The sequence below is a fragment of the Muntiacus reevesi genome, chromosome 9, assembly GCF_963930625.1.
Source record: "Muntiacus reevesi chromosome 9, mMunRee1.1, whole genome shotgun sequence".
Taxonomy (NCBI): Eukaryota; Metazoa; Chordata; class Mammalia; order Artiodactyla; family Cervidae; genus Muntiacus; species Muntiacus reevesi.
In genome coordinates this window covers 16089909-16103463 of record NC_089257.1, presented here as the reverse complement: position 1 = coordinate 16103463, position 13555 = coordinate 16089909, and the positions used below count along the sequence as shown (strand labels likewise).

The 13555-nt window shown below is 53.9% G+C and overlaps 1 protein-coding gene across 1 annotated transcript in view; it reads left to right on the top strand.

Moving 5' to 3' along the window:
• The first annotated feature begins 11254 nt into the window (after positions 1-11254).
• The window catches only part of CREB3L1 (cAMP responsive element binding protein 3 like 1), a 36393-nt gene continuing 34092 nt past the window's right edge, over positions 11255-13555 (top strand). The window contains exon 1 of the mRNA XM_065944047.1: positions 11255-11840. Coding sequence (XP_065800119.1) covers positions 11739-11840 — 102 coding nt within the window. The 5' untranslated portion in view covers positions 11255-11738. The remainder of the gene's footprint in view (positions 11841-13555) is intronic.

The following is a 13555-nucleotide window of genomic DNA, read 5'->3' as shown; positions in this document are numbered from 1 at the left end:
TCATGGAGGAGACTGGTGTAAAAATAAACTTACACAGTGTGTTAACCAAGCTCTTACTTCCGAGCCCTCTCCTCCACTTTGGGGCCCAGGCAGCCCCTCCATCGGCCTCAAGGTCAAGGTCCAAAGCTCTTGCCCTGTCTGCTCAGGTCAGCCTGGGGGTCTGGCCCTGACGGTTGGGAGATCTCTGGGCCCCGCCTGGGCTGGGGGCAGTGGGCGGAATCCAGACCAGGCCTCAGAAACCCTCGATTCCTCCCCTGGAAGAGGCCCCACATCAAAGCTAATCTCAGAGGGGCGAGTCCTCAAGATAAATGGAAGATTAAAGAAGGCGAGGTCTCCACAGGCCACAGGGAGAGGCAGCCGGCAGGCGACCACAGCAAGGAGGCCCCGACGCGGCCCTGGCAGCTGCCATCTTGGGGGGCAAGAGGCAGGAAGGGCTCTGGCCGGGCAAGTGGAGCCAGGGAGGGGGTACCTTGGCCCGGCCTGCCCCTGCCCCCATCATTGCACCAGGGCCTGTCCCTCCCGCCCCTGCCAGAGACTTCTTAACCCTTTCCCAGCCGGGCAGCTGCAGGGACGTACATTAGAGGAAACCCTAGGCCTCTCTCCGAGAGAGTTTGTTTGGTCATTGGGCTCGGTCATTGGGGTTTGCTCCCTCCAGCGAGCGAGCCTGTAATGAGGACCTCCTGGCCTTGGTCTTCCTCCCCAGGGAAGGTCTGTAATTAGTGCAGGAGGCGAGGCTGGGGAAGCTCAGACAATGTCATTTGAACCAGGATGAGACAGGGCTCAATTGCTAGTCTGCACTTTTTTTTTTTTTTTCTGGTGCCATTTCATAGACAAAACTCTGGCGAGTTTAACCCTTTCTTGGCTGGGCCCCGATGCTGGGGCATGGCATACCATCCTTTCCTGTGTCTAATGGACCAGCCTCACCTCCCTGACACGCAGGCCTCAATTCAGGTGAGCCCTGGTTTCCAGTTGTGCTAACATCCAACAAGCCTCCACCCAGCATCACCAGAAATGAAGCACCAAGCGGAGGGGGCCCAGAGGAAAGTCTCCCATCTTGCCATCAAAGAGATTACAATCCTCTGAGCATCGGAGGCTCTAGAAACAGGCGGCGGCAAGAAATGCACAGCAGGGTGCAGTGGGTAAGAATCCGCCTGCAATTCGGGGGACATGGGTTCGATCCCTGGACCAGGAAGATCTCACACACTATGAACAGCTAAGCCCTTGCATCACCACTACTGAGCCTGCGTGCTGCAGCTACTTAAACCCATGTGCCCCAGAGTCTGTGCGCCGCAACGAAGAGTAGCCCCCACTCTCTGCAGCTAGAGAAAACCTGCTCACCACAAAGATCCAACACAACCAGAAATAAAATAAATATGCATAAATAAAAAGAAATGCACAGCAGGGTAGTGGGGACCACCACAGGGCAGGGAAGGAGGCTATGTGGGGGCGGGTCGGACAAAATAAGCTCAGAGAAGACTGAACATTCTGTAAACAGGGACTGAGGGGGCCATCCTCCCGGAGAAGGGCATTTCCGCAGTCTGAGGGCTGGACCCGCAGGGAGAAGGGAGGCAGGCAGAGCCTTGGCAGCTCTGAACCAGCCCCAGGCGAATGCAGATGTTAGAGTCTACTGGGATATAGACAGTGCCTGTTCCTTCCTGCCACAGGCTCCTGAAGCACTCATTCTGAATCCCTGAACCACATACAGTTCATCTCCCACCGGACCACCACCTATCTGATCACAGACGTGGTACCCTACCGCACTTCCAGCAACCTGGGAACTTTCTCTATTCACCCCTGGTTTCAGGTGTCTCAGCACTGAGCCTAGCACTCAAAAGACACCCAGTGAAGGTTCCTTGAATCAATGGCTGGGCTTGGATGAAAGAGTGGAGGCATGGGGAAGAACCCACCTCCACAGCCTTTCCCAAAGGGGATGCCAACTGTGGCCCCACTGTCCCTGCAAATCATATCAAAATCTCCCTAACATATAAAGAGCTCCTAGAAATAAGTAAGACAAGACCAGCCACCAATTTTTTTAAAAGTCAAAGAATATAAACAGGATCTATAGAAAAGGAAGCGTAAATTGTTTGAGGACATCTAAAGAGACTCTCAACCTCATTAATGATAAGAGAAAGGCAAACTGGAAACCACACAAAAGCTTGATAATGTCCATCATTTGTGAGGCTGTGGAGAAACCAACAATGTCATATACTGCTGGTGACAGTGTAAATCGATATGAAATGTTTACCAATATCTGTGAACATTACCAGCTTCCTGGTGGCTCAGCGGTAGAGAATCCACCTGCAATACAGAAGTCGCAGGAGATGTGGGTTCAACCCCTGGGTCAGGAAGATCCCCTGGAGGAGGGCATGACAACCCACTCCAGTATTCTTTCCTGGAGAATCTCATGGAAGGAGGAGCCTGGTGGGCTAGGGTCCATAGGGTCACAGAGAGTCGGACACGACTGGAGAATGCATGCACGTAGACATTACAAATGCACATTCTCTTTGACCCAGCAATCCCACTACCAAGATTTTATACCAAAGATATACAGTGCCTGAACAAGGCTGTCATTATAGCATTATTTGTTACAGTAAAAAACTGGAAACAATCCAAGTGTTCATCATTTGGGGACAGGTAAATAAATTATGGTACAGTCACACAATGGGTGGCTATGTAACTATTAAAAAAAAATGAGGAAGTTCTGTATGTACTAATGTGGAAGATTTCCAACACAGGGGTGGGAGGAGAAATAGAACAGTGTATGCTCCTTTTCAGTTAAAAAAAGAGAGAGATAGAAGATGTATATAAATACACACACACACACACACCACCCATAGAAGATGCCCAAGAAAGTAATAAAATTAATCATATGTTGGTTGAAGGGTGGGAACTTAGTGGTTAGGACATCGGATACAGGGATGAGAGGATTACTTTTCATTATTTTTTTTAAAACTTGTGATGTATTAGCTATTCAGCAAATTTAAAAAAATAAAACGAAAACCAAAAACCTCTTTTTCCTAGATGTCGGGGGTTCTGGGTTCTCCCCAAGTTGTTGAGTAGAGAGGATTTCACCTCTGCTGTCTGCTCCTCGCTGTCCCTCCCCCGTCTCTGCCAGGTTTTCCTGAGGCCTCGGGTCCCCATAAATGGTGACTTTCCTCTGTACGTCAGCAACACAGACTGTGAAGTCAGACCAAGACCCCGTGTGACATTGGGCCAGTGTCTTCCCCTCTCTGAGCCTCAAGAAAACAGTGTAATCATGGCATCTCTCTCCAAGGTTTGTGGGGAGGCTTAAGCGAGAAAACACAGAGGATGTGCTTAGCAGAGACCCTGGGACATGATAAATGGTCATGTATAAATGCACCAGACTCACTGTTCATATTCTTTGTCAATATTTTTATTGGATTGTTGGTCTTTGTCTTATTGATTTATAGGAGTTCTTTATAGATTCAGAAGATTGAGATACGTGCTGCAAACTGGCAGAGCATGGAGGGGCAATGGGCCCACAAGAAATGGCAGTTTGTGAAAATCATTATTTCTATGATTATTTCTCCTCCAGGCCAAGCATGCTGAAGTCTGAAGGTGTCTCACGTGGAGACCTCCTGGCTTATCTAGAAAGCCCTGAGCAAAGGCATCTTTACCCATGGTCTCCATGTCGCTATCAGTGTGACAGTGTCCCCTGGGTTGTCCAACACACATTCTCCACTGCGGCTTTCAGAATAACAGCATCCCTCCCCCCTAGATTTGGCTCATCCTCTGTGCCCTCCCCAGGGTCCCCAGGTTTGTGGAGCACATGTGTGGTACTGCCCCTGTAAGGAATGGATTCTCTGGAATAGGCAATTATAAGGCCTCCCCGGGGAATCCCAAAGTCTTCATCCAGGGGCTGCCCGCAGGAGAAACATCCCGGGTGGGCAGGTCTGAAGGGCTCTATCGAGGGATCAGGATCCAGATGCAGAATACACAGCCTTGGAGCTCCTTACCCTGATCCTTGGGACGCTTGTTGCTTGCTTGTCATAGAATTGAGAAAAAATGTGGCTCCCCTGGGCCTCCATCCTTTCCTTTTCTCCGGGGAATTGGTCCACTCTTCAGCTCTGGAGGCTCCAGAAACATTCCTTGGAGCAACTGGAACATGTATTTGCTTTTACTGGTGATTGCGATGGCCAGCTCTGCCGGTTTTCTGTTTGTTCTGCTTGGCTATGACATCCTTGAAGAGAGGGGATGCCCAGGATCCCGAGCTCCCTCTTTGACCTGGGATGGGAACCCCTACCTGAACCTGCTCTTGAAGAAGTGGAGACTGGATCAGGGCTGGTGAGAGTTAAAGGCTGAATCTGCAAAGACTTCAGGCTCCTCCCAACTCCCTGAAAGCCCCCTGATTGCTGTAAAACTTGTCAAGTCCTAGAGTCTGACTCAGTTACAAGATTAAGTCTAACAGATCCAAGATCAAACTCCCAACTCTCTCTCACACAACTTCATAGCTGTGTGACCTTGGACAAAGAATGTAACCTCTCTGAACCTCATCTTCTTCATCTATAAAAGTAAAAATATCTTTGTATTTACACCTTATCTCTCTTCAAGGTGTATTAAAGTTACTTGAGAAACCTGACAATGTAATTAACTGGCTTTTAATAGAGGGGAGGAAAGATATGGAGAAAGGGGGATTCAAAAGCTAAGAGGAAGCCAGGGATGCAGTTAGCTCGTGAAGTGCATCCCCATGAGAGCCTGCTGCAAGAGGCTGGCCTCAGCAAATTCCTCTCTGAGTTTCCTGACACCCCTAGTGGAAACGGACACGCAGTGTTACAGAACCAGAGTGTTCATTTGGTTACAAACAGAACCACCTCTCAGAAGCAGCCAGTTTTTCTGGGCCCCAAACTCAAAGAAAAATATTCTCACTTGTATCCCCGAAAATGGCCAGTTGCAGAGGGGAGAGTTTGTGCGCGATGAGGATGACACTATCTCTTACGCCTTCGTGTGCTTGAAATGAAATAAAAAGCCTGATGGTGACCCTCGGAGGGGCCAGCACTTGGCAGGTGCTTCAAACGTGCCTGCTTTCCTTCCTCCTCCTTGGTTCTCCATCTTCTCTCATGTATGAGTACCTGTGAGATCTCTAATGCACATAAGCAGTCAGCTACTTAATCATTCGGGCCATGTCGAATCGTTTCAGTGGTGTCCGACTCCTTGCGACCTGTAGCGCTCCAGGCTCCTCTGTCCATGGGATTCTCCAGGCAAGAATATTGGAGTGGGTAGCCATTTCCTTCTCCAGGGGGATCTTCCTGACCCAGGGATCTTCCGAACCCACGTATCTTATGTCTCCTGCACTGGCAGGCAGGTTCTTTACCTCTCGTGCCACCTGGGAAGCCCCATTTAATCATTCAGCCAATATTTATTGAACACCTACTATGCTCCAGACTCTGGACTAGGCAAACAGCGGAATCGCCCTAAACCTCACTAGTATCTTCCCCACTGTCCCCAGATCCTGGATCCCAGAACCGCTCTCCCTGCCAAGCCACCCGCCCTGTAGGGTGTCAGGGCTCTGCTCACTCTCCAGTGTGCCTGTAAACCCCAGGGAAGCCCTCTCGTGTGGCTTCTCCCTCATTCCCCACATAGCTTCAGGCTGCTCCCTCCGACCACCACATTCATGGAGCTCAGCCACGTGCAAAAGCACAATTAATATTCCACTCAGTCTCCCCGTCCCCGCCCCACCGCCCCCCCCCCCAGCCCAGCTGCCTATTGGAAGAAGATGGAAACCAGATTTGCAGCCGCACGCGCTGGCATGGACGTGCACAGAGGGGTCGGCCCGCTCCTCCGTGTGAACGATCCTCCGAGGATCGTACATGCACAAGGATGGCAGGCCCCACGTGCAGGTCCACACCTCCAGATGCGGGGTCGCCTGCCCAGCAGCGGTCACACCACCGTGGGCAGCACACTCAGCCTCTCGCCAAATCGATGCCCGGAAAACACACGGGCTCCTCACTCCAAAGGCCCATATTTGCTTTCTGGGCAGAAGGAGACAGAATCAGAGCGGTTCAGAGCCGGTAGGGTGGAATTTGAGAGACTATTCCGTCCAAAACCCTCCTCTGACTGGGAAGAATCTGAGGCCCTGGCTTAACCTGGCTGGCGATCAGTCCCCGCTGAACTGAACCGTGACGGGTGGCATTTTCACAAAGCCTTTGGTTTCAACTCCCAGCCTGCCTCTCTGCGTCCTGGTGACGAGTCATTCAGCCTCACCAGCCTTGGAGGCTGGGGACACCGAGGCTCTGTACGGGGCAGAGCAGGGGTGCTTGGCAAGGGCAGTAGGTCATCGGCAAAGTCAAGCCTCTGGCTTTCCAGGCCTCTGCCCTTCCTCTGAGACCCGCAGTCCCAGTTCTGCCAGCCCCCAGTGAAACCAGAGTGGGGAGCAAGAGTAAGGGAGCATCCCCGACGACATGATGGCTTCCTGAGGCCAAAGACTAGCCTTCTCGACTTTTCTCCCTTGACTTTACACTTGGGAGAGCGAGCAGGATGCAGGACGAAATGCCTGAGTGTACGTCCTGGGGGTTGGAGCCAGCAGCCTGGGTGACAGAGGCATCTAGAAGCCCAGCTGGTGCAGGTGATTCGAGGTAGAGGAAAGAAGGGGGAGATAGAGCAGGACGCAGAGCAGAGCAGGAAGTGGGTGGAGCTGTTCCCCAGGCCGCGGGGCGGACGCTGGGCCAAGAAGGGGCGGGCCTGCCTGCCGTCCTGGGATGGGACTGCGGGGCAGAAATTCAGGGAAAGACGAGCTAAAATAATTACCAGGAAAAGGAGCTGGAAGGGAGACAAGTGTTTTCTTAGTCCTTAAGGAACTTCAGTCTTCAGAGAATTTGGAAAGGGGGAAAAAAATTCTATCTTTAAGGCCCTTCTCCAAGGTAGGGTGGCCGGTGACTCACTGGCCGCTGAGGAAGGCCCTCCCCTCCGCGCCTGCCTCTCCCTAGCGAGCAAACCCAGTTCATCTGGGGTGAGTGGAAAGGGCCCCGGGTGAGGAGCCCGGAGGCCCGGATTTCAGCCCTATCTCTGTCTCATTGAAGCTGGCTGACCTAAGGAAAGCCTCCGAGGCCTCGAGGGCTTGGTTTCCTGCAAAATAAAGGACTGGTTAAGTCCAGTGAACTCTCTGAGCCTCCGTTTTCTCATGTGCAGACGGAGGATGATGATAATATCCTGTTTCATCGAATCTAAGATGTTATCAATCAGACGCTTCGCATTTGCTTGGTACCATACATTAAGAAGGAAAAAAAACCACTGTCTATTCAAGCATAACATGCTCCTGATTGTAAGACACTTTCTGATTTCAGAGATGTTTAAATGTGCTTCTCAGAATCAGTGAGTATGATATTTATCTCCCCAGCGTGTTCCCAGAATTAAACGAGATAATACAAGTCAAAGTATTTAGTGCCTGGCACAAGCAAATTCTCAACACCAGTCAGGTATTTTACGGTTCCCAGAGGAGTGGGGAAGGAAGGAACCACAGGCCAAGACCTTGGAGAGCTGGGGGTCTGAGGTGCGCCCCCAGCCGCCTGGCAAGGTACTGCCCCAGGGACTCCTTCTGCCCCAGCGGGACGTACAGGGGGGACAGCCATGTGGCCCCTGTGAGGGAGCCACAAGAGAACAAAGGGCCTCGTCTGCGGCCCGGAAGTCAGCCTAATCTCCAGGATGAATATGCCTTCATTTCTCAGAAGTTCCTGGTACAGGGTGCCAAAGCGTTTTTCCCTTTACAATCCAGGCAAACAAGGCAGGTTTACTTTGGGCAACCTTCTCACCACCACCCAGGGCCTGCCTGCCAAATGTAAACACCCAGCCTTGCACCCTCCTCGAGGCTCCAGGGCCAAAGCCTGGAAAATCAGAGCCCTGGGCCTCCTAAGGAGGCAGGCCCTTCACCCCATCTCTCCCTACTCTCTACCATTCCTGGCCTGCTAAGGACACATCTGAAAGTGCTTGGAGAAGACAGGACCCTAGGCATCATGAATACCTCTCCCATTTGACAGATGTGAAAACTGAGACCCAGAGAAGGGCAGTGACTCTCTAAGGGTGTCAAAGTGCGGCAGTCCCCAGCCAGGCCCCCTACCCTCACACACTCGTGCGTACACACACACATGCACACGCACACACACCTTTCCTGCTCACAGCTCAGCTTGGCAGATACCTCTCTCTCCACCTGACCTCCAGTGTCTGGGACAGGCAGGAAGCTTATCTCTGAACCTTCTCTCCTGTGCGTCACTGAGTGGGTTGGGGCATCTTTATGCATTCCGCTTCACAGCTGGAGCTGCTGCAGACAACACCAACCGGATGTTGCTGAGGCCACAACTGGAGGGGTTACGGTCTGCAAGCTTCTCCTGACCTGGAGCATTTGGGGACGTTTGAAACACCAATCTGGGCCTCCTTCCCCCACCCCTTCAGATGTACAGAAGGGGCCTGAGGCATCTGGGTTGTGGGATCGGGCCTGGCCTCAGGACAGGCCTGGAGGAAGCAGACCCTCCCTGCTGGGTCAGAGCCCAGCTGCAGACCCAGTGAGCTGTCTAGTCTCCCTTTCTGGAAAATCTTTAGAGATATGGATAACGGGGGCTTCACTGGTGGTCTAGTGCTTAAGAATCCGTGCTTCCACTGCAGGGGTGCAGGTTCAATCCCTGGTTGAGGAACTAAGATCCTGCATGCCCTGAAGTGTGTGTGTGGGGGAAGGAGAGCGAGAAATGGACACAGCAGGGATGGCTGCTATAGAAGGCTTCAGGTGGGCCCTTGAATCTGAACAGGCATAGTCCTTTTTACCACTTGAACAGTGTCAGTGTATATGTGCATATGGCCTTGGGATTTCACATTCGTCTTCTCTCTCCCACGTCACTGCCTGCCCCTCCCAGTCCTTCTCTTGCTTTCTCTTCTACTTGCTGACCCCTCTATCTGGAATGCTTTTCCCTCCATTATGCCCCAGAAATAACTTCAGTTCTCAGCTCACACATCACCTCTTCAGAGAAGCCTTCCTTACCCACTCCATCATACCACACTATTTCCTTCATAGTCCTATCACTATCTGAAATTAACTTTTTTTTTTTGCCCATTCCTTCCTCATTCACTCTAGAATATAAATTCTGAATCACCGCTGTACCCCAGGGCCAGGTCTAGGGACTGTTCACAGACGCTCAATAACACCTGTAGGACGTGTGCAGAAACCCCCTACCATCCTCACCTTGGCTGGGGACATGCTAGGCTCTGCACTGCCCATTCCTCTTCCCTCTCTTCTCTACTCCCCCGATTGCCTCCCCCCAGAAATTCTCTTGGGCGCTCCCACCTCTCAGACTCCACAGGAGGTGCCAGAACCAGAGTGTCTCCCCAGGATTATTTTCAATGGTTTCCTGGGGTGTTCACCTGGGTAAGAATCAGGAAAGAGAGGACACTCTAATCTTATTTATCTAAAACTCTATAATCTTCCCCAATCACTTAAGTGGTGCCTGTGTCTCTAATTACAGAGCAGGCTAGGAGGAACACAGGCACAATTTCCAGCCAACCTCAGGCAGAGGGGCACTTTTGTTCCCCCTGGGAGCCTGCTGAGACTCCTGCTCAGGAGCCAGGACTCCAGACACCTGTAGTCGAAAAATCGCCCACCATGGACTGGCTTGTCTGCCTAGCCAGAGATCACACACACACTCCCCCACACCCTCACGAAGGGTCAGTCAAATTCTCAGGGTCTGACTGCTCCCCAGTTGGCCAGATATGACACACCTGGGGAAAACACCCACAGTCTCCGCACCCTCACTCTACCTGCCACTGTTTAGAGAGTGAACTGATTTCTTTCTGGCCCAACCTAACTTTCAGAGGGCTTCCCCGGTGGCTCAGTGGTCAAGAATCTGCCTGCAATGTAGGAGATGTGCGTTCGATCTCTGGGTCAGGAAGACCCCCAGGAGGAGGGCATGGCAACTGAGTCCAGTGCTCTTGCCTGGAGAACCCCGTGGACAGAGAAGCCTACAGTCTGCAGGGTCGCAAAGAGTCAAACACAATAGAAGCGACTTAACACATAGCAGAGCTTCTCAGAGTTGAATTGCTGGTGAACCGGTCCCCAGAGCATGGACTGTGTTCCCAGCTTCTTAGGAGAAAACTCTCCAGGAGGTCCAGGAGCTAATAGTCATATGACAATCTGGAGGGTCAGAACTTCATTCTCCAGAACTATGTCAACTGGATCAGGAGATGGGCAGAAAGCCACGTGCTGCCAGCCTACCCCAGGCAAGCAAACAACTGCTGCCTCAGGTTAGGTGTGCCCTTTCCCCAGCTTGGCACTGAGAGAGCAATCTGGGTGACATCCCTGGCTTAACTGCAATGACATCTCCGCTTCTTAAAGGCCTTTTGGTTCCTGAGCTAATTAAAAGCTCCAAACAAGGAGGACACACTTAATCCTATTAATGACTTCTGGGCAGGAACCATGAGCCCAGCCCTCTGAGGGAGTGACTTTCTGGCCATATCCATTTGCTCAGGTGCCTGGTGATTGTTTATCAGCCCTTTCAAGAGATTAAGCTGTACTCTGGACCGAGTCACTCAGGTAATGGATCCAGGGGGCCTGGGAGTGTCTGTGACCACGGAGCTTGCAGCCAGCCCACATCTTGGCTCACACAGACCACATGGCCACTCTTCTCCAACTTCTAGCTCTTCAGAACCATTAGGGGTCCTTGAGAAGAGGGGTCCTTACCTCATCTCTCCTGCCTTCCCCCCCCCCCCCATTACTTTCACACTCAGGAAAGCCGGATACAGTCTTTGCCCTAGGGATCTCAGAGTCCAGAAGGGTCAGAGATAGAGGAGCAGACAATGACAATCAAGGAGGTCAGCACACCATATCCTGTGAATGTATAGCAATGGTAACTGCTTCAGTCTGGGGTCAGGGAAGGCTTCTTGGAGGAGGAGACCTGAAAATCCCCCCAAGGAGATTTGTGGAGGAGCTCATGAGATGGAATTCCCTGACTGTGGACTTGGTTCAGACTCCTGCATAAGCCTAGGGGAATAGAAATAACTCAGCTCCCTCGTGAACTTATGGGAATGTGGTTGGCAAAGCCTTAAGAAGCTGAGGTTCAAAGAACACGGTTACTGGAGCTACGAAATGTTTGCTTCAAGCCCCTACCTTGAGCAACAGAGATTTGCAAGACTAGCTCGCAGCTGTCTCTTTAAAGGAGTAGGGAAACGATTCATAGGCCACGCCCCTCCTCATTAATATGAAATTATCGTGAATATTGATATGGGAGGCGTGGCGCCTCGGCCAGCTGGGCTAACCAGCCCGGGGTTCCCGGCTTCGCAGAGAGGGAAAGTGACAGAAGCCGTGCAGAGGGAGACGCAGAGAGAGCGGAGCGCCCGGCAGCCACCCAGTCTCGGGGGGGAGCGCTCAGCTCCCCCTCCCCCGGCTCCCACCCTGTCCGGGGGGGCTCCTCAAGCCCTCAGCCCCACTCCCGGGCTCCCCATGGAAGCCAGCTGTGCCCCGGGAGGAGCCGGCGGAGGAGGAGTCGGCTAGATGCCCGCGGTGCGCCCGGGGCCCCAGAGCGCAGCCTGCTCTGCGCCTCTGCCCTAAGGCCTCGCGCACCCCGCGCCCCCGACCCGGGGCCGCGCCGCCTCTGCCCGCCCCTCCCCCGGGGCTTCTCCCGGGACCTGCCCGCCCCCCACACCGCCCGCTTGCCAGCGCTCGGGCCGGAGCTCTGGGCCGGGCGCGCCGCCGCCCTGGAGTGAGGGGAAGCCCAGCCGTAGGGGGGTCTCCGGAGCCGGCCGCGATGGACGCCGTCTTGGAGCCCTTCCCGGCCGACAGGCTGTTTCCCGGATCCAGCTTCCTGGACTTGGGGGATCTGAACGAGTCGGATTTCCTCAACAATGCGGTAAGATGAAGGGTCTGGGCTTCGCCTTCCACCACTCCTTACGCCTCTTCGCGGTGCACCTGGGGCCTCCAGAAGAACTGGACTATACGCATCACTGGGCAGAAATGGGGGAGGGCGGCTCGGCGCTGGGTCCCCTTGAGATACACGTACTTCGGGCTCTGAGATTCGGTGACCCGATCCCTCGACACTTCCCTGGAACCCCGAGAGCTTGCGCCAGTCCGCGCTCCTCCTGGGGGCTCCGTCCGTGTGGATACACTGGCCTCGGCCTTCCGGGGGAAGGGAACTCGCCGAGGAGTCGGGGCCATCCGATCCCCGAATATGAGCTCAATAGACACCGATTCTGCCCCTGCCCCAGTTCTCCTAGCCGTCCTGCAGCCCCCAGCCCGGGGTTCCAGGGCCAGATGGGGCACGAAGTGGCGGCGCCCTTTCCTGCGCCCCCTTTAGGACCTCAGTGGCTCTGCCTCTGGCCCTCCGCTGGGGGGCGCACAGGGGCGTGTTCGAAGGGCCAGAGACCAGACGCCCATTGGGGCGGGCGTGTGGGGGGGCCGGGCCAGACCCGGATTTTGAGCCAGACTCGGAAATTCAGGGGTGCTGTCGTGCCTGTCCCCCAGGAAATCAGGCCAGAGATTTCCCCCAGGGAGGAACCTGACCCTCAACTGGTCGGGGGCCGCACAGGGGGATCGCTCCGGAGGAGGGAGGTCTTTCTCTAGGTCTATTTCTCAGTCCCTCGAGTCTCTCCCTGTGGCTTGCAACTACCCGTGTCTTCTCTCCTGTCCACTCGCCACCCCCGGAAAGAAACGTGGCTTCTTTCCTCTTCCTGCCCTCCTTCCCTCAGGCTCAGCCTTAAGGCGCTGGGGCGGGGGGTGGGGTGGGAGATGGGCTCTGTAAGGGGAGAAGGTATTGGGGTTCAGAAGGGCCCATCGAGTTGAAATGTGGGAGCTTGGGGGTTCTGAGGGGATCCCCACCCCAGGCAGTGAACTGCCTCTCTGTCTCTCTCACACACACAGTAATCATCTCAAGGGTCCCTATTTGCTGACCTCTAACTCCTGGGAGTACCGTGAATTTGGCAGACAAGAGCCAAGGGCACACAGCCTTCAGGGACTGGGCATCTTGGACTTCCACCTAAACTGTCCCATGCTGCTGATGGCTAAACAAGCCCAAAGACAGGAACCCGAGACAGGGAGGCGTGTGGTGGGAGGCCCCCTGGTCCTCCATTAGGCAGCTCTCCGAGGAAGGTCCCGGCTGCCAGTCAGAGAAAGCACACTTCTGCAGTCAAAGAGGAGGGGAGAGAGCTTGACCTGGCAGCAGGCAGACCGGGAGTTCTAGTCCTGCTTCTGCTTCTGCCTCTCCCAGGGAGCCTTTCCCGCCTGCGCCTGTTTGCTCATTTACAATACAGGGAGAGGTTGGATCAGTCTTTCCAAGGATGCTGTGGCCCAGGGATCTGGGGTTCCACACACCCCTCTTGAAGTTGGTGACAGACACTGGTCGGAGGTGGGGACGGGGGTGGGGGGGTGGGCTTGCTGGAGCGCATGCCTTTGTTGGTGGAGCCCCCTGTCAGGTTCCCTGAGCCCGCAGCAGCTCCGATTTGGGCTTTCTTCTGAATGAACTCTGCCGCCTGCAGCCTCCTGCTGCGGCTGCATTCAGCCTTGTGTCCCCAGCTGCTCATCTGGGCCTTGGTCCAGCGCAGGAAAGGATGCGTGATTGTGATCAGTGGT